A 27,822-nucleotide genomic window follows, 5' to 3' on the forward strand; every position below is an offset into this window, starting at 1 on the left:
TTGGGAATTTTCCCATTAACTCTTATCTCTCTTAATAACGGTGATAAGGGCGGGAAAAGAAATAAATACGTATTTTTAAAGTTTGTTTGCAAAATCTCGTAATTTTTTTCCAACAAGCTCAATATTTGATTATTATACTTTTATCAAATATTAATTTTATTATTTTGATTTTTCACTAGCACGAAGTCAACGAGTTTTCATGGTATGTAAAAAGTCTTTGAAATTTTTGTGTCTCTTATATTTAATATTGATTTAACAATTTTAAAAAATCGTGAAAGTTCTGTGTCGAATTCAGGGACCGTCCACTAATTCTTCAAAACAGTTTGATCTAACTTATAGATTTTGTATGTTTCAGAATTTTTGTGGTTTATGAGCCATTTTTGAAAAAAAAAAAAAGAAAAAGAAACGTAGATAACTAATCAATTTCTTAATCAAAATTACTGAAATTTAAACATAAAAAAGGAAGGATCATTTATTTATTTACTTTAACAATTTATAAGAAATATTTGTTTTGTACAATTTTTTTTTTGTTCTCTATATCATTAATTTTAGTGTCTCTTATTTTTATTCGATTTTATAATTTTAAAAAATTTTTGAAGTTCTATGTTAAATTGAGGGACCGTCCACTAATTCCTCAAGACTGTTAGGTCTAACTTACAGAATTTCTTTGTTTCAGAATTTTTGAGGTTTATGAGCCTTTTTTAAAAAAAAGTAGACAGCTTTGCAATTTCTTAAAATTGAATCATAGAAATTGAGGGGTCATTTATTTTTACTATTATCTTGTACAAAATGTTATCTTATACAAAAATTCTTTGATTCACACATTCTTTGATTTTGAGTTCACGTGGTTTAAAAAACAATTGAATACAATGATTTTTTTTTCAAAAAATCGATAATTAATTACAGAATTTTTACATAGTAATTATAAATAGGGATCAACCACTAATTACTTCTGCACTGTTTTTTTCATTTTTTAAAAAAATTTTATTAATAAAGTATTTAACACTTACCTAAGTATTTAATCTTCTGGTTGAGAGGTCATTAATAATTATCAAAAAAAATATAATTTCGAAATGTACTAAGATTTAAACTTAATTAATGCAACAAGTTCAGTGTTAGTATTATTAAACGAGTTTCTATAATGGCCACTGAGTAGTCGTATTAATCGGCTTTAGAAAAAAAAAGTCTTGCCATTTATAAAGAATTGCAACCAATGTAACAGGTGGGGTTAGAAATTATTTCACTTTTCCAATCAAGTATCATCTTTTAGTTGTTAAACAATCCTCGTTAACTTATTTCGCCAAGAAGGATTTTTTTGCAAGATCCAGTTGATAAAAATCTTGTTCAAAATTTGAACTCTCATTGCAAAGCCTGCCAAGAAGGAAGAAAAAGAAAACAGAATAAATATGCTAAAAGAAAAAGCGTTGTAAAAGGAGGCGGTAAAAAAATTATGTGCAAATGCTGCTAAAGGACAGACTCAAACACACAAAAAATATGTACACAAAAATGACTGTAAAGATAATCAAATTCTTGCAGACATTTCAGAGGATATGGCAAAAGTTTCACCAGATACTGAAAAAAACTTAAAATTATCAAACACTTCTAATGGGAAATCAGCTGTAAAGCATGCCTGTGCATATTTAGAACCTATTCCAACACAAACACAGGGATCTCAAATGAAAAAACAAAAGAGAATCAATTCTTTAACTATTAAAGCAATGTTTAAAAAAATTGCAGCTTATAAAGATTGTACTTAATGAATTTGTGCATTTAATTTCTAAAAGTTTATTTTCTTTTGTAAATAATTTAAAAAATAATGCTCCTGTTATTTATGCTATAAAAAGCAAAATTCTTATCAAATGAAAAATAATGATCTAAACAGCAATTTCTATATGATAAGGAGTTACTAAATGTTTCTACTTCACAAGTATTGATTACTTTCACAAGGCCTTAGCTAGATTTAATTTTAATATGAACATACGTGATTCTAATTGTAATAGTTTATTTTTTTTCTAAATAATTTAAAAAATCATGTTACTGTTATTTTTGCTATAAATCACATAAGTGTTTATTAAAAAAAAAAATTGAATGTTTATGTATGTTTTTAGTAATTTAATGTGCTGAAGTAGGCAGGATTCTCAAGTAATAATTGTCTCCTTTGTGTGAACTGAAGAAAAATAAAAGTTCTAGCACTATTTTTTCAATGGGTTATTTTACTTTTTGCTAAATGTTAAGTATCAATGTAATTATTCATATACTAATAAAGTAGTATGCAATTAATTTTATATCATAATTATTTATTATCTGAAATTGTCTGGAATGTATTATTAAACGATTATACGTGCATATGAATTACTTGCTTAGAATTCAGCTTTTTTGCCTTTCGGCCAATCTCTTCCCTGTTGGAGGCAATTATAATTTGTCCTATATTGAGGAATTTCACACTGTCTTTTTGACTAAAGATTTAATTAGTTTACTTCCTGTGAAAACTAAATTTTTTTCATCAACTTTAGGCTCATTAACAGAATATAGTTAATTGTTTGGAATTATTTTATGTATTAATTTAAAAAAATATGCATTACTATTAATATATTTTTATTTTTTTCAGTCTATAAATCAGTTTAATGGCCTACCTCACACTGGGCACTACTATGAGTTGCTTAAAAAACGAATTACTTTACCTGTGTGGGAATATAAACCAAAATTTTTTGAGATGTTGACGAATAATCAAATTATGGTACTTATGGGAGAAACTGGATCTGGGAAAACAACACAGGTAGATTATTTTTAATTTTGGAAACAAAACTTTTATTTTAGCTGTTATCTTTTCTTTAAAAAAACATTTTCTACATTTTGTTTATAATATTAATTAAAATATTTACATTACTTCAGATTCCACAATGGTGTGTAGAATGGCTGCGTGAACAAGGTTTAAGAAAGGGTGTGGCGTGTACCCAACCTAGAAGAATGGCAGCAATGAGTGTAGCTGCTAGAGTTGCTGAAGAAATGGATGTCACGCTAGGACAAGAAGTAGGCTATAGCATTCGATTTGAAGATAGTTCATCTATGAAAACAATATTGAAGTATGTATTTTAATGTTCCATTTTTTATCTAAGTTTCTAATTGTCTTTTTACTTTACTGAAAACTTCATGTATATTTAAATTTAAGATTGTCATGATTTGTGTAAATTTTCTGTTTGGTCTTTTGTAATGGAAGATTTAAATCTAGATTTGAATTGAGAAGATTTTGTAGTGAAAATGCCAAATTGAAATTTATTTTCAAAATTTAAGGAAGTTTTATATGTTGTATATTGTTCTATCATCTGGAGATTTCTTTTACCCAACTGATTGATTTTCAAAATCATAAAATTTTTAATGTATTCTATAAAGGTTATAATTGCTTTTGAAGAGAATTCGCTGAAAACTTATATATTTGTATGTGTATAAAAGTGACTACCCATTAAGATGTAATATCTAATGTTACAATTGACATTTTCAAATGTTAAAGTTACTATTAGGATAAAAGTTTCAAAATTATAGCAACTCTTAACTCAGAAATACCTCGTGTGAAAAGAATCTTAATCTAGTTTTCAATTTAACATTTAAAATAACATATAAATACAAACTTAACAAATAATTGTAGCCATTGTAATAAGTATAGTAGAGCACGTTACTCTGAACTTTTTTATATCTTACCTGTTCTGAATACAAAAAAATCTGAATTATCCTAAATTTTCACTGTATTAAATCTTTATTTTCCAATGCACCTGGATTTTACCCATAATTTTTTTAATGCGTCAAAGCTGTATTTTTTCAAATATGAAAGAAAAGTGTGTTACTAGCTGATCGCTTTCAAATCGACAGTATATTGTGAGTCTTATTCACATGGTAAACAAAATACAAACATAAAGCAATACTTTATTGCTGTTCATATTCTTCTGAATTATGGTTCAATCACTTGAATGATAGCATTTTTAATGTTGTATTGCAGCTCAAATCAGTGTTACTTTCTTATTTAAACTATATCATACTTTAAAAGGTCATGGAATTATGTTTTAATTATCTACAATAACTGAGAAGTTTGAGTGGATTTATTTGTTAAATTTTGTATATTCTTCAGCTTAAGTAGAATCCCTTTTTTGTCTTTCTATTGTATTATTCACAAATTTTTTGCTTTTTCTTAGTTATGTTATAAATATTTTTTAAAGAATCTTCTCATTTATAATTTTGGAGAAAGATTTCAAAGTATCAGATTGTCTGTTTTTGGAATTTCGGTGTTCTACTGTAGTTATAGTTTAAAGTATTTTTTTATCTATAAAGTCTAGTTATGGTACCTGTACCACCAATGTGATGATATTAATATTTAAATAATGATTTTATTCTTATTATTATGCTGTTTGCTTTTGATAACGTTTGTTTAGTTTATCCATTGGGGTATCTTCCCATAGGCTTGAATTTTCAAAACATTATTCTAAATTGTTTACTCTTTTTTCTCTTAGCTGGAGAGATAATTTATGCTTTTTAAATTAAACCCTTACTAATTTTTCAGATACATGACTGATGGTATGTTGCTCCGTGAAGCCATGAGTGATCCTCTTTTTGAAGCTTATGGAGTTGTACTTCTTGACGAAGCTCATGAACGTACATTGGCTACTGATATTTTAATGGGTGTTTTGAAACAGGTTGTGTCTAGGCGTAAAGATCTGAAAATAGTTGTCATTGGTGCAACTCTTGATGTTGGAAAATTTCAGGTTTGGATCTTGGTGTCTTTTATTTTAAAGAGTGATTTTTTTAAACTGTTTTACAGACCTCCCAACTAACTGGCTTCAAATATGATTGTTGCTCTACAAAAAAAAAAATGTATTTTGGTTTAAAATTGTCAATTGCCTTTACTAGAACTGGAGCAAAAGCAGATATTTTACCACAAAATTACTCTAAATGAAAATTTAAAAAAAAAAAAAATGTCCAGTCTTATCCTAAAAACTGGCATTTTTCTAAAAATTATGATAGACTTTGTCCAATAAAAGTACATTTTTTCACAAAGGTAAAAATTAGTTGGTTGGATAACTTATAAATTATTAAAGCTTCGCTTTAAATACCAGGTATCAATGATTTTTGTTGCCATCCTGCTTGAGAAGTTTAATGCAAATAGTTTTTGTTGAGTAAACTGATAACAGGTTGTGAATCTAATCTTAATTTATTGGTGGAATCATAATTGGTTACTGCAAATATTTTTTTTCCTTCTTCTTTTGAACTTAAATCTTGCAAAATTTTATGTACCGTATATTCTGGCGTATAACGCGCACTTTTAATGCAAAAAATAAAATTGGAATTTACAGGTGTACGGTATACGCCGAATATAAAAAATTATAGATTAAAAAAATTTAAATATAGAAAAATACTTTTATTTTAAAGAAATAACATACCTTTACCTATATACTTCATTGATTTTCGTTATTACATAAATAGTTCATTATATTCGTCTTCCGTTATCAATTACAATTATTAAAATTCTTTTGTATTATAATTAAAAAAAAATTTTGTATTATCTGTAAGGTAGGACCTAAACATGTCCCACTCTAAAAGGCTTTCTGGTTTTCTTACGCAACCAGGACGGATTTGCCAGATGTTTTTTACCCACAATTTAACACCTTTTTTGTCCATCCAGAATCACATTATTGCTCTTTCAATTCTACCCTCACATACATGTCAAATTCAGTTCTTTTATTTTTGCAAAAGATAGGGAAAAATACTTTTTATTTACAATCTTGAAAGACGAGATATTGCACATGTACAATCCAAATTTTCGTGCGCGTTGTACGAAGAATGTATCTTAAAATTTAAAAAAAGTCATTGGAAATTACGGGTGCGCGTTATACGCCGGGGCGCGTTATGCGCCGGAATATACGGTACGTAAAGATGTTTTGTCCAAAGTTTTTGTTTCGGTTTAATAGGTTTATTTTGTATACATTTAAGTATACAATTTTGATTTACGGCCAAAATTTTCTATGCAAGTTGATTAGGGACAGTATTTTAATACTCTCCATTATTTTTCTCTAAAAAAAACTGCAATTTATTATGTTCCTTTACGTTTTGTTCCATTTATTTATTTGCAAAATTCTGTTTTAGAACTATGCATTAAATTATTTTTATGGTTTAATGTTATAAATCCAGTTGTCCTGTCTTTGTTTTTCTCTCTATGTAGTTGAATCATAAAAAGAAAAGTGTTAGTTGACTTAAAGTAGACTTCAATTGAGTTTTACAGTTCTAAATTGTTTTTATGTTGATGTTAATTAAAAAGTAAAAGTCATTTTTATTAGCTATAATTTACTATGTTGTTATATTAATTTTTTTCACTGTAAGTTTGTTTTAAATATTTTTTTACTTAATATTTTAGAATTATTTTGATCATGCACCATTAATGACTGTTCCTGGAAGAACACATCCTGTTGAAATCTTCTATACCCCAGAGCCTGAACAAGATTATCTTGAAGCCTCTATTCGAACTGTAATTCAAATTCATAGGTGTGAAGAAATAGAAGGGGATATTTTACTATTTTTAACTGACCAAGAGGTAGTTTTTTTTATTTTATGATATGCTAGTAGTTCTGATATATTTCGAGACTGTTATGATTGATATCAAGTCTGTTTTGTTCTGAAGCATTGGCTAAATAAACAGAAAATCTGTATTTGTTATGTAATTCAGTTTTGGATAGGAGTGAAATGTTGAGATTTTTAGTAATATAAAACCTTTAAACGATATACAGCAAACTTGGGAATTGAAGAATTTGTTATAACTTACTAAAGTACCAATAAGAATAAACAATTCTAAGGTTTTTTTAATTAAAAAATAAACCTAACTATGTCAGTACAAATATCTATGATCCTTTTGTTTCGTATAGTTTCTCTGAAATTAATAGCAGATATGATATATCTATCAATATCAGTTGTTAAAATTGAATTTATTGGATTATTAATCCAAATAAATACATGATGATTAGTTACATCACTAATAAACTGCTATATGCAAATTAATGTTTTGCTTTTAACAAAGAAATAGATCAAAATAAATAAATAAAAATAGTGATTGCTATAACTAAATATTTTTCATTAAGAAATTTTCCAAAAAATTATTTTCATTTTTCTCAAAGATGGGCACCAAAAAATAAGACCTAGATCAACCCCAGATGACACATATTTTAAGTTTCTTTTTCAATAAAAAAAAATAATAATTTTGTAAAGATGCAATACAGAATATTTTTTTCACCTGCTAAAATTTTTTTATTTGCAACAAAAAAGTAGCTTAAAATTCTCATTAGCATTTTGGGTTTTCCCATGCAAACATTTTTGCAAGAATTTCTTATCGCACAAGTCCCAGTAAGTCCTAGTTTTGTTTAAGGTTGCAGTGGGTAAGCCTTTTGTACGGTGGAAATATTGTTTTCCCTCATGTTTGGCTTTCTGATATTTGCACCAGTTAGGCATTGTGCATGCATAGGTTTTTCATCGGTGGAGCAACAGTGGTAAAACGCTATAATAACTGCAGCTTGCATGACAGGTAGATTGCCAACATTGCTACAAATAGCAATACCATAATAATTTTGGCCCATATCAATAAACTTTTCGGTCAATCTACCTTTACCACCTAATCCTTTGATAGTTTTTTTTAACTTTCTCAAGCAGGAACCAACTCTTTTCTGTACATGCCCTATGCATTCTAATTGTCGGATACCTTAAGAACATTTGTATAATTTTTTGTTTTCATTATTAAGGTGATCTATAATTTTGTTGTAATTGCCTATTTCCTGAGAATTCATGTAATTCTATTTCTGAAATCGATACAATTTGTATATGTTAGGAAATTGAAGAAGCGTGCAAGAGAATCAAAAGAGAACTTGATACATTGGGTCCTGAAATTGGAGAATTGAAATGTATTCCACTGTACTCCACATTACAACCAAAATTGCAACAGAAAATTTTTGAACCTCCTCCTCCAAATAAACCTAATGGTGCAATTGGGAGGAAAGTTGTGGTGTCAACCAATATAGCAGAAACATCTTTAACAATTGATGGTGTAGTTTTTGTGATTGATCCTGGATTTGTAAAACAAAAGGTATGCTTATTTTTAGTTCTAATTTTTTTTATGTTTGAAATATATTCCTTGTTATAAGCATTAGGAATGTCTTAATATACAATGGTATATTGTGTGTTTTGGCTTGTAAACTGCAATAAAATTCAGCCATAGATATTTCATAATTTCTATTAATTTTTTAATCCCGGCCCCCCGAATACCTCTACAAAGCTAAAACAGCAAATAATATATATATATATATATGTAATAACAGGGCTCCAACCCTGTTATCAGTGTTGTATTTAGCTTGAAATAATTGCAGTCATAAGCCATCAAACGTTCTTAACAGGTTTATTTAAATATAGGCTGGTATTGCTAACAGTTTACGTCCACACTCCCTATGGGAGGGGGAGTGGACAAGACTCCGGACAATCCCGGAACAGCTTATCGGGATCACATCATGATGAAAAGGACACGCAAAACTATGCGCTCTTACGTTTTATACCAACATAGATTTGAGGTAAAAAGGCACATTCGTACATTCCTTGTATCCTTACGCATTAAGGAAAATCATTTCTGCTTCCTTATATGGAATTGAAAGAGGGAACGATTCTAAAAATAACTCTCCCTTTGAAATATAAATCTATTTATATTTCAATGGTATGTTTTCAGCCTTGAATTCCCAAAATAGAATCTCTCTACGCTTATTCTTTAACAAAGACATTTTATGAAAACGAAAGAGTTTTAGTTCTTTTATTAATACAAAAGTATTTAACTCTTGTATTACATATATATATATATCATTTTTTTTTTCTTTTACAAACATGAAAATTTAAATATTTTATTAGGGCTATGAATTTTTTTTTCTGAACATAACATTTAAGCAAATGGCAGGTATTTGTTTACAATAACTGAAGGACATTTAGTATTGTGCTGGAATATAGTAGGATTTAATAAGCATGCATAATTACATGCGTGTTTTATGTCCTAGATCTAAGCACTTTAATTATTTTTTAGAAAAAAAAATTTTTTTTGTAATTTCAATAAGACAAAAAGCAATTATTCTACTTCCCATTCTAAAACGCAATGATTCTCAAATAATGTTCCACAGGATTCCATGCATAGAGTTAAAGGGGTGTCAAAAGTTTGTGCTTTTTTTAAAAAAAAAAAAATAACATTTCTAGCTTATAATTATGTTTAGATCATTCAGTTGTTCATTATTTACTTAATATTTCAGGTGTCTTTATAAAATTATTTAAAAATTGCCAATGAAAAAAATAAAATTCTTCTATTAACATATTGAAAAAATATTAATTATATGCATTTATGAAAAAAAATTGCATAAGTATTTATATTCACACCTTTCTAATTACAATAAAATAATTAAATTCATTAATGAAGATATGTTTCCCTGATAACCATTTTAAGTGTTAGAGCATATTAACAGAAACTATTTTATTCATTTATTTTAGGGGTGCACAACTTTTTTCAGTGAAGGGCCACTTACACAGCAGGTAGATTAGTATTTTCATAATAAAATAGTCGTTCTTGGTTAATGCTTACTCAATTGTCTTCATATACCTACTTTTTTCAAAAAGTTAGGGTTCCACCGAAAGAAGGTTGATTATTTGGGTTTCCATATTTGGAAAATTATGATGCACTGGCTCCTAAAAATTAGTTCTTGCTTTTGAAAAATTTGAACTTTTGTTGATGTATGTTTATATATTTTTTTCACAGGTGTATGATCCTAGGATCAGAGTAGAATCTTTGTTAGTATCTCCTGTTAGTAAAGCTAGTGCTCAGCAACGTGCTGGAAGAGCCGGTAGAACTAGGCCTGGGAAATGCTTTCGTTTATACACTGAAAAAGCATACAAGACTGAAATGCCAGAGCAAACCGAACCTGAAATCGTGCGTTCTAATCTCGGAACTGTTGTTCTGCAATTAAAGAAGCTTGGCATTGATGATTTGGAACATTTCTGTTTTATGGACCCTCCTGGTTAGTACTTTTTTTATTAAAAATCTGAGAATATTTGTGAAGTGCATATTTAAGTATTTTTAGTTGTGTTATATTAATATATTTCATATAATGATTGTGAAGTTAGTTTTTGGTAAGTGTTACAATTTTAAGTTAAACACACATGTTCCATTGAATCAATCTGACTGCAATCAATTAAGCATTTTGGATCAGGAAAAAGGTAATTTTGTTTTTTAATGTGGAATAAAATTCAATTTTCTTTCCACACAAAAAATGAATGTTTTGCATAATTTACACTAACAAAAAAGTGTCCATATTTGTAATTGAAGTTAAATATCTAGTTTTTTCCTATTAAACTTCATAATTTTAAAGTTATCAAAACCTTGAACTACCTTGGTTGAATTGTTACCTTTGTTAAAACTTATTTTAATAAAATTGTCATCTAATAAAGTTTTATATATTTTCAAAAAGAAACTACATTTTAAAAAAAAATAAATAATTTTTTGAAGTTGCCGAAGTTTACACATTTTTTGAAGTTGCAGGAGTTTGTGTCCATTTATATTTACTTGCAACATAGATTTAAAAGAATAGATTTGGATTTCAGAATGTATAAAATTTAGTGATTGTGATTCATATAATGTTGTAAAGAAGAAAAAAAGAACATGCCTAAAGTTTTTATATAGTAATTAAAGCAATTGTAATTCCAAAAATCGATAAATTAACTTATCTATGAAATACCACCTTGATCAAAAATTTCCCGGAATTTATTCAGAAAATTAAAAATACAAGTTTATTCATCTAAATCTATATTGTCCCCTTCAAAGTAATCCCCATCAACTGCAACACACTTATGCCAGTGCTTGATCCAATCCTCGAAAAAAAATTTATATTCTGTATATCCATCCATCCTTCCTGTGATTTTTACTTTGATGAACGTCATTCATTTGCCTGATGTCTGGATTGCGTGTCGTACTCATAAACCCACGTCTCGTCTCCAGTAATGATCCTTTTGATGAATGTGGGATCGGATTCAACCTCGCAAATCATGTCTTTTGCGACTTCAACACGGTCTCTTTTTTGCATGAAATTAAGGTCTTTTGGCTCCAACTTTGCTGCTACACGACGGAAACCTAAATCATTAACCAAAATGTCTTGGATGGATCCATAGGCAATGTTCAAGCCCTCCGCCATCTCTCTAATAGTTAATTTGTGGTTATTATATAATTTTATTTTAAATAGAGTAGCATTACTATGATAGTAATTTTAGTTGACTTGATAAGTCTTAGTTATTTGATAAATATTTGTTTCTAAAATTGAAATGATTGAGATGTATTTTTATTATGTACCAAATAACTAAACATGACGGAAATTTAAGCAAATTAAAGATAATTTGTTTATTATTTTAATAACATTGCAAACTTGTGATGTATTTATTTGATTTGTTATGTAATCCTACTTTTCAATTTATTTCTATTAAGCTTCATTAAATTCTTTATAAAATTTTTTACTGTTGCCTGTTTTTTGGCAAGTATGCAAGTGCAGCACAGTACGCCACTATATTTTAAGTTTAAAATTTCCGTGATGATTTTAGTCCATTGGGAATGATAAGGAGAAACTGAAGGTTGAAAATATCTCTCAATTCATCCTCCAGTCACATGATCTCACTCTGGAAGACAAGAATTATCTTACAGAGGGTATTTTCTACTTATATTCTATCTTTATGGATATGATGTGATGTACTGGCATGTAAAATATGTCCCATGTTTAAAAATATATGTCTTATTTACTTCTGGTACTTGCATTAAGTAACTCTTAAAATTGATTGAATTGCACTGTAATGGGAATGAACTTTTACTTTAATTTTTAGCTCCTGAAACACTAATGAGGGCATTAGAGCTGTTGAACTACTTACAAAGCTTAAACGATGAGGGAGATATTACAGATCTGGGAGCAGTAATGGCTGAGTTTCCATTAGATCCACAACTGGCTAAAATGCTTATCTCATCATGTGACTTTAACTGTTCCAATGAAATTCTTTCAATTACTGCTATGTTATCAGGTATTATGGAATTTTTTTTAGAAAATAAAATTTTTATTATTTTTAAATGTATTGTGTTGATTTTTAATCTTTTTATTTATTAATTTCAATATAAATTGTTGAGTTTTTAGTATAGAAACTATGAATCCATTGAATTGTTGATGTCAGTGTGTATTAATGGCGAAAATGCTATCTATGATGGACTATGACGCTTGCAAAAGTTATGTAAAAATTTCTATCTGCAATTTATCTAGATACTAGTCATATTTACAATTTTTTTGTAGTATTATTAGATTTATTTTATAATGCTTACTTGTACAGCACTACAGCCTGCCGTGATCCTCTTCCTGCCAATCAATGTTCCAAATTTTCCTATTTTTGGCATTCAACTTCCAGTTTTTTCAAGGTGGTTAAATCTTTTGTTGTATCATTCAACCATCTCTTTTTTGTTCTGCCTTTTGTTCTCTACTTAGTATTTTAAAAGTTTTCTTAGAATTCTATCATTTAATCTTTCAGTGCTCCCCAGTCAAGCCTAAGGCCTGGATTTAATGAAACAAATTATGTTTTTTAGTTTCATTAAATGGTCAATTCGCTATTGTTTCATATTCTCCGTTGTGTATTATTTACTTTAATTGGTCCATTTTTTTTTTTTTTTTTTTTTTGCATTTTCCTCTCAAAGGCTAGTAAGTTAGATTTGTCCTGATTTTTTTTAGTCCAAGTATCTACAGGTGCCTCACTAGTTCCCTGTCCGACATGGGTGAGTCGTAGCTCACTGGGATCGACTCACCAGTGCAAGGTGGAATCACAAAGTGAGGAATTGCACTTATATTGCTCATTTTCAACACCGCAAATTTGTAATTTAAAAACTAATGGCAAGTTACTTAATCTCTGCTTATGGTGCTTAGCATGGTAAAGCCAGTAATTGTTGTATCAACCAAAAGGTTAATATTTAATAACTTACATAGTAAACTTTTAGCTGTTCTTTTCTAAATAATTGAAAAACAGTGCTCGTGAGCTGTAGTTTATAATTCTGGTTTCTTGTGAGGATTGACCAAATAAACACAAAAAATAATATGACAGCAGTAGATTACGATTGCTCTAAAATTTTCTCCTTTTTATTCATTTTTTTCTCAGTTACTTATTCTAAATACTTTTTGACAAATATTTTGTTTACCCCCCTTTTTACATTTTATAAGAATGTAAATATTTTAATTTTCAATTTAAAGTTATTAATTGCCTCTTCCAACTATGGAAATTGCTACATTTGTTTAACACAATGAAACATATATATTATACAATCCAAATATTTATTTACAATATATCTTACCTTTCATTGTCATCGCATTTGGTTTGACAACTCAAGGTGAGTCAAGGCCTTCTGGGTGAAGATATCCTCACAACAATCTATTTTTTAGGCCTAAACTACCAGTTTTTACCTCACCTTTAAATATTAAATTTGAGTGGCTAGCTTATTTAGTGTTTTAAAAGATTCTGCATATTTTTCCTGTTTTACATATAAACTAAATAGCTATGTTTACGGCTTAATCGAAATTATTTTTGTTATTTACCAAGAATTTAATGTTTTCCTAGTTTTTTTGTTTTTTGAAATTTTAATGTTTTTAAAAGGTTTTAATTACGCATCATCGTTAAAGCTAGTTGTGACTTGCAACCCACATCAGTAACTTGTGAATGGTCTAGCCTCTAAAGTATTCTATAAAGAGCTCTCATCATAAAGTCCTAGATATCACTTTGTCAGTTTTTACATCAGTTTAGACATCAGTTTTTTAAATGTGATTTATAGTTTCCATATTGTGTAAATAATTTCCATTTTAATATGTTTTAAATGTTACTTTTTATTATGAAAAAAAGTTTTTTTTTCTTCACTTTTGCAGTAAAAGTGTGTTAATAAATTAATAAAATTATAATAAAGTTTATTAATTAATTTTTTGCTTTCTGAAAAATTTTAAGTTTTGGGAAATAGCTCATTTTTTTTAAATTTTTTTTATCGTCATCTCTTTATAGGATTGTTAAATAAATGTTTGTAACAGTCATTTTTAAAACTAATAGCAAAATTATTTTCATACTTAAAAGTGATATTTTACGCATGTTTGTGTGTACTATCAGGGATCTTGTATATTAATATTTTTTTTTCAACATTTATAATTAGATGACAAGTTATATCTCAAAAGTTTCATAAACGTTGATTGTTAAATAAAAAAAAATTAAAACATTTTCTGTTCAACATATTTGATTTACATTTAAAGTTTTAATTGTTCGCATCTTTCTCTTTGTTAAAAAAAATCTTTTTATCAATTATTATTACAAATATAATAACTCAATGTTTAAAAAAAATTATTTTAAACTTCTGATTTATTTTCCACTGGGTTGAAGATATTTAAAAATCTAGTTTTTCCCAAACAAAGCATTTTATTAATAAAATAATTTGTTAAATTTACAAATGTTCATATGTTTTAGTATTTATTATGTTAATTTTTTTTAAAATCGAATGTGTACTGTTCATTTAATTTTTTGTTATTTAAGATAGTTGAAAATCAAAAATGCCACAGCTTTTTTTTTACATTATAAACTTATTATATTTTATTAGTTTATTGTATTAATATTTAATATAAAATTGTGGTTAAGCTTAAGAGTTTTCTTTGAGAAATGAAGGTTAAAACAATAAAAGTTAAGGAAGTTAAAATATTTTTTTAAAAAAGGTGTACTATAAGTATACATTTATTTTATAGTTTAGAAAAATTATCTTAACTGATTATCATGATTTGTTATTAGGAAATTCGTTTTAAAAAGTTTTAAGTTTATTTCTGAATCATTACTAAAAGATCTGACCACAAATTTTTCTTTGGGATAATTTTACATGCCGTACATTATGTTTTAATTTTTTTAAATATTTTTACCCTCTTACTCAAAAATGGGTTCCTATAAAAGTTAATTCAAGATAAAGTACTTAGTTTTATAGTGATGTTTGCTTGAAAAAGGTGTATTTATTTGAGACATCTTTTTCTAGAAACCTTAAACAAGTGTTCTTGTTTAGGATATGTGCGTATTGCTTTGCATACACATTAAGTTTAGTGGATGTGGGGCTGCTCCTTTTTGTATTTTGTGCGGCCCCCCCACCCAACACTGTTTAGTTCCACAGTGCTTTGTGAGACCCAATGAAGCAAAGAAAGCTGCGGATGATGCTAAGATGAGATTTGCACATATCGATGGAGACCACCTGACTCTTCTAAATGTTTATCACGCCTTCAAGCTGAGTAAGTCTTCTCTTTTATTGTATTTATTTATTTTTATATGCAATAAACATTATAGTGTTAAGCCAGAAATGCATACAACGGCCTAAAAAATTGATGGTTTTTTAGCTTTTTTTTCTCCGGAAAATATGTATAGTTAAAATGTGCCTGTTTATGGAAGTATAAATGGGTGTTAGAAAGTGTAAAAAGATTTTTTTTCATTAATATATTTGAACGCTAGCCTTTCTATTCTCAGTTGATGTGAGTACCTTTTCTTCTAATGGGTACAGAGCCCAACTGAGTAAAGTGCAACAATAACTTTAGGCTTCTATTTCGACATTTTTAAATGAATTTTTGTCTTTTTTTATCTCCATTTTATATTAAGCTTATATGCGTTTATGACTGTACATTGAAATTAGAACAAGGAAATTAAAAAATAATAATTTGTAATTTATAGTAACAGAGTTCGCAAATCAGCCATCTATATTTGTATTTGCGTAATTACACTTGGCAGTTCATATTATTGCAATCTACATGTTTAATCGTGTCATACGTCAAATTACCAAGATTCTTATATCGCACATTGTGATTTGTTAAAACGTGATTGTGAAGCGTGTGTTATAATTCATATGAGCATGATTAAAATAGTTCTATTATACGTTCTTAAAATTACAAATTGTTATAAGTTGTATTATTCTAAATTACGACTATGATATTCTGACTATTCTGAAAATATCACTTACTTGCTTTTTCCACCAAGTTTTTCAATTTATAAAACTAAAACAATTTCAATTATTTTATTTGCTATTTGTTGCCTTTCTTGATTGCTTTAGGTAATTAAATTAAGCAAAGCACATATTTAGGCATTCTTTCCACCAAAATAAAGTGCATTCAGTATCATCCGACATCATGCTGTTGTTTTAGACAACTCATGATACTTAAACTTCACCACAATCAAGTCACTTCCTCCTGTTTTTGTATCTTCAAGGAGCCCTAAAAACCTATTTCTTCAGTATCTATCACAAAAATTGTACAGTATTGATGCAGCTGTAATGCACACCAAATTTACTCAAAATATTTTATACCTATGTATTATTTATGTTTGCTACATATTAAAACTGCGTCAATTTTTATAAGTTCAGTAGTGACTACTTACAAAATTCAGCTTCATTGACGTTAATAATAGTTTTTTTTCAATTTCCAAGGCTCTTTTCAACGAATTAGTACAATTTCTACAATAATTTGTTTTGTAGTACATAGTTTATTATTTTACTTCAATTACTAATTATTTTCAATATTAATTAACAATACTAATATTATTTATTTAACAATAATAATATTATTTATTTAACAATAATAATATTATTTATTTATTTATTTTAACGTTTTTTCCACTCTCTGGGCTAGTACCATTTCTCTATTAATTTGGATTTTCAGTACAAAAGCTATTTTATTATTTTAATTACAAATGATTTTAATTTTAGTTATGTAGTAACAACAATGCAAATACAATGCAATACTGCATTAAATCTCAGTTTCTAAACTATTTTAATAATGCAAACCACACAAATTAAGTAATTACTAAAAATGATTTAACTTTAATTATGAAAAATATTTATTACTTAAAGGTAAAATTTTAAAATTATGGAAGAAAAAAAAACATAAAAAGTTATTAAATGTATGTATGTACCTTAATATAAAACAATTGATTTAATTTTTTATGTAATTAAAATATGTATAAAAATATTCCTAAATAGATATGAACTTAAATACTCATAATATTTTGAGATATCAGAATGCTATGTTGTCATTTTCACTATATGTACCAACGTACACATGCATGGACCTGCATTTGCTTGACTGTATTAATTTTAAATATTAAGTAAATATAAATTTAAGTTTCATACGGATCACAGAACTACTAAGTCAAAAGAAAAATATTTGCAGAATAACAAAATTATATAATTTAAAATTACTCAAGTTTTCAATCCCATAAATTTAGCTTCATTTTTTTTTTAAAAAATCACTTCTGTTTAAGTGGGATTCTACCCTGATGAGTTCGATGTTTTGCATCGATTGCAATCCACACAAAGCTTAAACGTCCATGAATGTTTGGGATTCTACCCTGATGAATTAGATGTTTTGCATCGATTGCAATCCACACAAAGCTTAAACGTCCATGAATGTTTGGGATTCTACCCTGATGAATTAGATGTTTTGCATCGATTGCAATCCACACAAAGCTTAAACGTCCATGAATGTTTGGGATTCTACCCTGATGAATTAGATGTTTTGCATCTATTGCAATCCACACAAAGCTTAAACGTCCATGAATGTTTGGGATTCTACCCTGATGAATTAGATGTTTTGCATCGATTGCAATCCACACAAAGCTTAAACGTCCATGAATGTTTGGGATTCTACCCTGATGATTTAGATGTTTTGCATCTATTGCAATCCACACAAAGCTTAAACGTCCATGAATGTTTGGGATTCTACCCTGATGAATTAGATGTTTTGCGTCTATTGCAATCCACACAAAGCTTAAACGTCCATGAATGTTTGGGATTCTACCCTGATGAATTAGATGTTTTGCATCGATTGCAATCCACACAAAGCTTAAGCGTCCATGAATGTTTCAGTGAAGGTAAAACTATAAATTTTATTTAGCTTGTTTTTAGAAGCCAAAAAGAAAAGGTTCGCATATGTGGACCAAGGTAATGAAAAGAATAATATTACAGCTATATGTAAATTATTTACTAATGCATTTTTCCATAGTTTTATTTTAAGTTTTTAGTTTGAAAGTTTTAGACCTACCAACTACTGAAATAAGTCTATTTTATTTTTGAAATTTTAATTTTAAGAAAAAGATAATACTTAATTACATTTAAAAAAATTACTGTACTATTCACTAATAATTTCATATCAATATGGTTCAAATTTACTTTTATTTAATTTACTATCATTTACTAGTTTGTGGTTATTCTGTTATATATTTTTTAATTTAATCCAAAGTTTCATTAAAGTAGTTTATTTTGATAATTTATGAAAATTTAATTCCCTATTTAATTTTGTTAAAAATTGAAACGTAATTGTGTTGTAAAAAATATATATATACACTATGTAAATGTTCCTAAATTGAAAACTTTTAAAGCTGCTTGTGTTTTATCTATCCTAAAATATTTTAACTGTATATATTTTTTAATAAAGAAGTGTTTATTTAATAGATTTCACTTTTATATATTAGCTTTAATTCTGTATTTTTAATAATTCAGACCGTGAGGATCCTCAATGGTGCCACGACAACTTCATCAATTATCGATCGTTGAAAAGTGCTGATATTGTCCGTCAACAATTATCTAGAATTATGGATAGATTCAGTCTGAAAAAAACATCTACTGAATTCAGCAGCAAAGATTATTACATTAATATTAGAAAAGCACTGGTTGCTGGCTTCTTCATGCAAGTTAGTATCTCAATTGATAATTTCCTACTCTTTGGTTGATGACTTAGTTATCAGTGTTTCTTAGTTATGTCATTTCAGAAATTTTTCAACCAATACAAATTGCAATTTAAGAACTTTGATGATTGTTAAGAAATATAGTTATATTTTGCATATTAATAGCAGTTTCATTCTTTATTCTAGGGCAGAGGTGATTGTATTCCGGGCGTTTTGCATCGTTCTTCCGGGTCTAAAATCTAAAAGTAGGGCATGTGATTTTTACTCGAATTTCACGATTCGATTCGTGTTCATACGATTTAAAAATCTCAATTCCTATTCTAGTGATTTAAAAATCCAATATCGCGAATTTATTTAAGAGTTTTAAACCAAATAGAGTGATTCGCTTTTATGCGAGTTTAAAATCCTAAATCGAGATACGATTCGAAAGTTTTTAAAATCCAATTTTGTGATTCATATTTACGCATTTGTTTTGTTTTTTTTTTGTTTGTCACTGCCACTTTTGGGCCATAGGTCAGGGATAATTGTGACTCAAAGTAAAAAACCCTGAAAAGTGCAAAAAAAATTTATATGCCAATACATGTTTCAAATTTAACATAATTTTTTTAACTAACGTCTATAATTAAATTACCTTCTAATGAAGAATATCACATCTTTTCAGTAACTAACTTAAGAAAAAAACTTCTTACAAGAATCACAATATTGGATTTTAAAATCGCGTGAATATGAATCACGACATTGAAATTTAAAAATGCAAAAATACAAATTGCGTTCGTTATTAAATTTTTAAATCTCGTAAATATGAATCATGCTGCGTGGTTTTTAGATCGCATACATAGTTTTTAAATTACGTATGAATACAAAAATCGATCTATTACAACCGCGTAAATACGAATCGCAAAATCGAATTTTAAACGCACATGAAAACGAATTGCGATATTAGGTTTTAAAAACAAGTACTAAGTACAAATCGCGATGTTTGATTTTAAATCGCATGAATAGAATACGGATCGCAATTTGTAACAAGCATGTATGTGCGAATATCGACAATGGGTATTAAAATTGTTTGAATAAGAATCGAGATATTAGCATATTCTGGTGCAGCTCCAAATATTCGAAATAGCTAAAAATCTGCCAGATCAAAAGAATAATATTTAAATGTCTCATTGACAGGATTTTGAAAACGTTTCAAAATTTCATCCGATTATAAGTTTTTTATTCGTCCACTAACCAATGGTCTTGAGATTCACGGAATTCTGCGATATTCTCCGAAAAATCACATGCCTTGCTTTTAGTTATTCTACCCGGAAGAATAATAAGTAAAACTCAGAATTTCGGGGCACACCCGGAATACAATCAACCCTGCTAAGTTGTACATCCCTGATGTCATGCGTAAATAGTTATATGTTAATGGGTTTATTTTTTTTTTCCAGGTTGCTCACCTTGAAAGTGCTGGCCATTACCTTACAATCAAAGATAATCAAATAGTTCAGCTTCACCCATCCACTTGTCTAGATCACAAACCTGAATGGGTTGTATATAATGAATTCGACTTGACAACCAAAAACTACATTCAAACTGTCACAGATGTTAAACCAGAATGGTACGTGTCTTTCAATATGATTTTGAATTGAAAAGAATCAATATGATTTTTCTAAGTCTGTTCTTATATGAAATTACGCACTTTAGGGAATAATATGCTATTTTCATAACTGCTTTGCGTTTGCAACTGTTACTCACAGAGCCGTTTTTAAGGATGGGCCCCGAGTTCTGATGGGGCCCCCGAAAAGTCTAAATTCTCATTGAAATAATTGTTTTTTCTTTTTTAAATTCTAACTCATTTATTATTTATAACTTAATCTCACTTTTTTCTTTCTTTCTTCAAAGTTTTATTCGGAGCTGGGGCCCTCTGAAGCCCATAATACATATTTTTTTGCACTGTCGGACGCTTTTCAAAATCTAATCGAAGTGTTTACAAATGTAAAATAATTGTTACTCTTCACTTTTCTAACCAAAAGAGCAATAAAACGCTCTTTCCACTGATGAAAATATCCCCACTTTCGTACCTACCACCCACAATGTTGTTAAATAGCCTCCTCACTTTACGCTGTGGCTTCTTTATATCACCTTGGGCTCTTTTTTCCTAACTTCAAAAATATCAGACATCCACAGAATCACCCTTTTGTCTGATTTCTGATCATAAATTGCTTGGAACAAAAAATTTCTAGGGCTGTAAATAGGGGGAGGGTCTTGTTAGTATTTCCATGGGTCACTCTGTCTTGAGATTTCCGTTTGTCACATTAATTATCGTTAAATTGGGACTCGTTCAATTCTAATTTTTCTTTCTTACAAAATTTAGATATTTTTTCTAATTTATTATAAAAGCTTTTTTTTCCCTTTAATCATCCTAAATGCTACAACTAGCCTAATTGTTTAATTTACTTTATTATTGTAATTGATTTTATTTTGTTATTTTCCAAATTAATCGTGCATGAATTCGTGAAACTAGGAATTTCTAAATCAAATTTTCGTAGGATATTAAGAAGATATGAATTTTTCACCTTTGGAGATAAGCAAATGTTTTAAATCAACTTTGGTTGTGGTTAGGGAAAACATGGAAGGTTTGAGCAGTTTTTTATTTACACATTTTTTAACGTAATTAACTTAGAAACTTTGTCAATTTTTTAAAAGCTAAAAAACTGGGTTAAACCTTCTTACTAAAGGGTATTTTGACGCACTTTGTTCTGAAGGATGAGTATTTAAGGAACCAACAAAGCAATTAGTAAGTGTGCAAAAAATATGATAATTTTATTTAAAGAAACATCAAGTCTAATAGTTATTTACTGATGAAAAGTATCAAATCTGAAGCAACATTGTTAAAATGAATATTAAGGTTGATTCAGTAATTTGAGCTATATGGAGAGAAATATATTTTTTTTATTTTAAATATTTTGTGATTTCTTGTTTTTTTATTTAAATGGCGGGCCACTATTCAGTGCACTCTTTGACAGGCCGGTCTGCCAAAATTCTTGATTTAGTCTATTCTGTATGAAATTGGGTAACAAATGTGATTTTATTTTAATTTTACTTACTGCTAATAGACAGAAACAACATATGATTTTGTTTAATAGAGCATTGAAATCAAATGATCATCAGTTAAACAAATGTTTAAACATCAGGGAAAAAAATTTTAAACCTCATATATGACCAAATTTTACATGTTTCCCCTAAATATGAAATATGTTAAATTTTAAAAAAAAAAATTTTTTTTCGCAAAATTGAAGAAAAAAAACGTGTTTAAAAGTTTTACTTAAGAAACTTATCTGAAAATTTTCAATGAAATCAAGAATGTCAAGTATCCAAATGACTTAGTTTATTAAATTTTTAAAAAGAAATTTAAAAAAAAAATACTTAAGGCAGATGTGTATATTTGGGGCTGATGATTATGAAATCTAACACAAAACTGTGAGATCGTGGGTTCTATTCAACCTGATGACAGATATTAATTATTATTTCTTAATATTGAAAAATGTTTTTCTTATTTTTTTTAAAGTATGCAAGTTAAAAACTAATAATTTTACAATTAATTAAAGAAAACTAGGAGGCTCCGCCTCCTGTTCATTTTGCTTAGTAACCCTTGTGGTTGCTTCTCATTAAGCATTGCAGATAAAGAGGAAAAACGGTTTATTTATATTTTTTTCCTGCAAAAATTATGATTAAATTGCCATTTACATTTTGAAGATGACTAGATTTAGGCAAATCAATAAAATTGGAAAACTGGTACATCCCGCAGAGTTATTACTGAAAGAAGATGGACTCAAGGGATAGAGCATTCTCCTCCGAATGAGGTGCACCGAGTTCGAATCCCAGTGATGGCTAGTCGATATGAATTCCACACCCGGCTTATACCGACCACTGTGCTGACGTAAAATATCTTCAGTGGTAGACGGATTATGGGTTAGAGTCCCCTTGCTATCAGACAAACCGGAGGATTTCGTGGTTTTCCTCTCCATGCAACTCAAATGCGGGCTAGTTCCCTCAAAACATCCTCCACGAAGGCAAAAATTTCTTCCAACTTCCAATACTTGATCCTGGAGTTCTTTTGTCTGCTGGATTGGGTTCAAAATTACAAGGCTACGGAGTTGAACATTAGTATTCGTAAACTCGAAATCGGGTGGGCTATTCAATGACTGTTATAAAATAAACTAATAATTTGGCTGTGATAGCTTGGTTGGTAGGGCTATGGACTCGTATTCGTGAGAATGGGAGTTCCAATTCAGCCGGCCAAATAATACCCAAATATAAAATGGTGACTGGTGCATGTTAAATCTGTCAGGGTTTACAAACTCCACCAAGTTTTCATAACAATTCCATACCTCTGGGCATTGAATTATTATGAGAACTTGAATACTGATCCAGGAGTTCCCTTGTCTTCTGGGTTGGTTTTAAAATTACAAGGCTACGTAGTTGGTATTTGTAAACTCAAAATTTAGTCAGTTTTTCAACGCGATTATAAAAAAAATAAAAGTAATAAAATTGTATTTTCATGCATTCTTTCTGGCTCCTATTTTCTACACACCTTCATAATTTCATGTTTCTATATCTTGTAGATTTTGAGCAGCAAAGCAAAATATAACGTAAAAAGAAAAAAAATTGAGAAAAAAGTTCGCAAAAAAACATTTAAAATTGCAAATAACGTATGCACATATATTCAAAATTTATATTAAAAAAAATTAATTTAAAAAAATCAAGCATTATTTGGCCCAGGAGAATAAGTTAGAACAATTAGGCATAAATGGCATGCATAAAATAGTAGAAAACAATATCAAAGATACATTTCCAAACATTGACATTTCATTTTGAATTTTTTTGTCACTCATGATTACTAATTGTAGTAGCAAACATTCATTCTCCAGACGAAAATGAGTTAAGAAATAGTATGACTCAAGAAAGATTGAGTCATTTGTCAATTACGAGCATTGAATATGATGTCTTACAGGAAATTGATTTTGATGATGTGATAGAAGACTGCCTCTCAAAAAGCGCGAAAAGTATTGGTTAAATTTTTGATGAAAATAATGTATATAACTTTTATAATTAATGTATATGCTTTTTCTCTTAAAAAATATATTTTTTTTAAATAATAAAAATTAAATTTTAGTTTAAAAATTAAGTTTAGCCTACCTTCAGCCAGTGCCCTCTATGCTTATTTTGAAAATGGCGCAAAACTTCAAAATGAAGAAAAACCATGTGATTACAAAAAGTGTTTGTGATCTAATTTTTTATTATTGAAAAGGTTACAAGGCATTTTTTAGAAAAGATACAATTTATTGCTCCATTTTAAAACCAACTTGATTTTTTAAGAAAAGTTGGTTTAAAATTCTAGCTTAAGTGCAAGACACTTTAACTGTGGCTCCTTTATTTTTCTCGCAGAAAGTCTTCGAAAAACTCTTTTGATGGAAGGTTTTAAGTAACATTTTAGCACATTTAAAACTGTCTTGTTTAATGACCTGAAAAAATTAGTGTTTTATACACACAGTAAAATGTTTTTTTTTTATTCTTAAAGTCAAATATTTGCAGAAGCTTACCTAGAATCTTCCAAAAAGCGGTGGCAAAAATTAGTAACTGTATTTTTAAATCTATAAATACATAATTAATGTGGAAATTGTATTTTTGTGCAGGAGAAACATTTTTCAGTACAGTAAAGAAACATATTTTCTTGTATTTGAGAGCTCCTATTTCCTTAAGGAATTTTTAAGTAGACTTATCAGATTCTTTGTAATACAATTATCATTTTAATTTTTATATTGATTTATTTTAATTTTTATATTAATATTGTTAATCAGTCTTTAAATTAAAAAAAGTCGAGCACATCAATTTGTAAAAAACTTGTAATGTTACTAAAAATTCCTTCCACGTCTTTTGAAAGTAATGTAATTAACACAAGTTGCTTTTGCTATGCGAAGAATTATTTTTTTTTAGTCTGCTCGAAATAAGTTTTTAAGACTTTATAATTATTTTTATTTTATTTATTTATGTTTTGTTTACAAACGTTTCGTTCCCTTGTTTTATAATGTGTGGTGAAACATTTATTTTGTTTGCATATTCTCTTGTATCTCTATACATGCAAACTTAACAAAATTCAATCTGAACATTTGAGTTTATTACAGAACAGTTGCTTAGAAATAGAATTTGATTTTAATCATGTTTGTTTCAATTCATGCGTCTAACTTGTGTGCATTCTATTTAAGGTTACTGAAAATAGCACCCTTGTATTATGATGTGAATAGCTTCCCATCTTGTGAGGCCAAGAGACAGCTTGAATTCCTTATCAACAAGATGTCAACTCGAAATTACCAAGAAGGATTTTAATGTTTTGTCTCTTAAGAACTGTTTTTGTTGATAATAACTCACATGGTGAGTTATGAGTTGATATTAACTCACATGGTGAACTCATTTGCAAGAATATAGAATCATAACGTGTGTTTTTTTTTTTTTGTACATTATTTAATTATGCTTTTCTGAATTTGTATTACTTATGGGAACATTTTTGTTTTATCATTAAAAAACAGATCACATTTAGTTTCTTTGATACTTATTTTATTGGACTTCTTTGTTTTACACCTATAAATGCGTACCTGTTGTCTCCCTTTTTCACCCAGAAAATTTCCTGCAAAAGAAATTGCTTTAAGTGCAGAAGATTGTAAAGTATTTATTAGTTATTCAAATAATCAAAAGTACAGTAATTGTAATGAAGTGTGTTTCAAGATAGGCACAGATACTGTGGTGTTGATAGAATCAGTAATTTTTGTTTTAAAAAAGTTATAAAATGCTAACCAGTTTAATGTATTTAAATTATGCTATCTTATTGAAGAAAATGTTCAATTTAATCAAGAACATAACTATTAAAGAAAAAATAAGCTATATATTCCTTTTTTTTTTGTATGTAGAAAATTTATTATCACCACTATTTTAAAGGTGAATAATTACCTTTTAAATAGAAGTAATTTGTGCTGGTTAAAATTTTTTATTTGCACATTGAAAGAACACACATGGAAAAATCTGTTTTAATATTGACCCATAAACCCTTGACAATTTATTGAAGCTGTCATACGAAAAACGACCAGGGTGTCGAAATTTTATTAGCGTATAAAGTGCTTTAAACAATCATAAGCTCAAAAATTGTAAATAAAGTAGATAAGTAATGTTAGGTCATCTTATTTATAAAGCAAGGACTTAAACCACTGGTCTCGCATGGCAACAGACGAGTATAAAATTATGAATGGTCATTTTTTTTACTTTAGTTATATTAAAAAGTAAACCTATTAAACATCTAGTTCATCACTGCGCAATATTTTTGATAACTTTTTTTAACAAACAGAAGCTTGTCCGTACATACGCTTTGAGAAAGCGTGACTGTAATTCAAAATTAAGGGTTCTTTAGTGATTAGACTTAAAATTTGCAAAATTACTGAGTGTTCACTGAAGAAAAATTAAAGACAATTTCTTTTATATATTTTTTACTCTTCACAAATTCCATTCCAATTTATTTTTTTTTACATTTACACAAAAGCACTGAGATAAAAGGAGGTAGCACATCCTAAAAACAAACAAAACAAATAAAAAATGTAACAACATAGCAATCAAAATGTATATTTTTTACAATGCCAAGAATTGTTTTTCACACAAATGTTTTCTTTTTTAAATTCGAGTATATTTAATGTTACAATCACTGTGTTATCACATGGTGTTTGAATAGCACATTGATGAGATCATTTTAAAATGATGAGGGAAAATGAATGAATTTACAAGAAATGGACATTACAAATAAAATTTACAAGATAACTTTTCACTTTCTTTCACAGTAAGGCTCAAAAATACATTTCATATTTATATTATGTTCTTATTAATATTTCTCACATGAATGAGTTAATTGATTAAAACTCATTACACTGAAAATCCCCCATAGACTTCATGAATTAACTCATTACATAAAAAATCCCCATGGACTTCATGAAATGATGAGTTGATTAAAACTCATTATGCAGAAAATACCTTTAGACTTCATGAATTAACTCATTATACACAGACTTTACGAAACTCATTATGATAAAAATACATTAAATATTTATATCATATTCTTATAATTTCTCACATTAATGAGTTCATTTATTAAAACTAATTATACAGAAAATCCCCATAGACATTATGAGTAAAGACTCATTATGCAAAAAATCTTTATAGACTTAATGAGTTAACTCATTGTAGAGGAAATCCCCATAGACTTTAAAATAATTTCATAATAATAATCTATGTAAACACTTCTATATCATGCTTTATACAATACAGAAACTTTGTGTAAATATTATCACGGGCACACTGATAAGCTAGTTAAAATTTCTATCACTGCTCTAAAACTAAAAATATTAACATACAGGGGTAGTTCCAGGTAAAGCAAACATAGGCCTACCTTTTTCCAATGGCCCTACCTCTGTTAACATTTAATGAATAATTGTGTTAGAAAAAAAAAATTAAGTCTTTAAGTACATCTTTAAAAAAATTTACACTGACTATGAAAAAGCAACATGTCATTATTAATCTCACAATTTGAAAGCTTTAAATAGTATATATCATTACGCAATTCATCTGAATATTATTATACAAAATAATTCTGCCATTTTCTCAAAGCAAACAAGAAATCTCAACATCAATATATTCCTTACAAAATTAATCTAACAAACAACAAAAATTATAAAAGTACAAATGTAAAACATATAAAATATACAACAATTAATATTCAGTTTTATACAGAAATTTATACACCTTGTTTACAATTATTGTATGTTTCTTTGATTTTCGTTGAAAAAAAATTTCTTTTTAAGGATAATAATTTTTTTTAAAGAATTTATTTATTGTAACATGCAATTTATTGCACAGGTGAAGTTTTTTTTATCAGATAACACTGTACCCTTTTTATGAAAAATAAATTTTAAAAAAATTGAATTGAAATAGATATTTACCTTACAAAAGGTA

At 28.1% G+C, this 27,822-nt stretch overlaps 1 protein-coding gene across 2 annotated transcripts; it reads left to right on the forward strand.

The window, feature by feature from the left end:
• On the forward strand, window positions 1-25,371 carry LOC107446879 (putative pre-mRNA-splicing factor ATP-dependent RNA helicase PRP1). 2 transcript variants are annotated; one of them, XM_087152111.1, is made up of 13 exons: window positions 1-202; window positions 2,609-2,776; window positions 2,893-3,083; window positions 4,550-4,751; window positions 6,398-6,574; window positions 7,856-8,110; window positions 9,806-10,064; window positions 11,911-12,102; window positions 15,231-15,353; window positions 18,605-18,795; window positions 20,223-20,392; window positions 25,041-25,195; window positions 25,226-25,371. In XM_087152111.1, exons 1-12 carry the CDS (start codon window positions 200-202, stop codon window positions 25,159-25,161), a joined length of 2,052 nt encoding a protein of 683 aa, XP_087008237.1. In that variant the 5' UTR covers window positions 1-199; the 3' UTR covers window positions 25,162-25,195; window positions 25,226-25,371. The 2 variants fall into 2 exon arrangements, with proteins under 2 accessions (XP_087008237.1, XP_071042212.2); XM_071186111.2 differs by lacking the exon at window positions 1-202 and adding an exon at window positions 1,929-1,993 and having other exon boundaries at window positions 25,041-25,371.
• Window positions 25,372-27,822: the final 2,451 nt, after the last annotated feature.

This window comes from Parasteatoda tepidariorum, chromosome 9 (genome assembly GCF_982258835.1).
Source record: "Parasteatoda tepidariorum strain Cologne lab strain chromosome 9, Ptep-v5.0, whole genome shotgun sequence".
In the NCBI taxonomy this organism is placed as follows: Eukaryota; Metazoa; Arthropoda; class Arachnida; order Araneae; family Theridiidae; genus Parasteatoda; species Parasteatoda tepidariorum.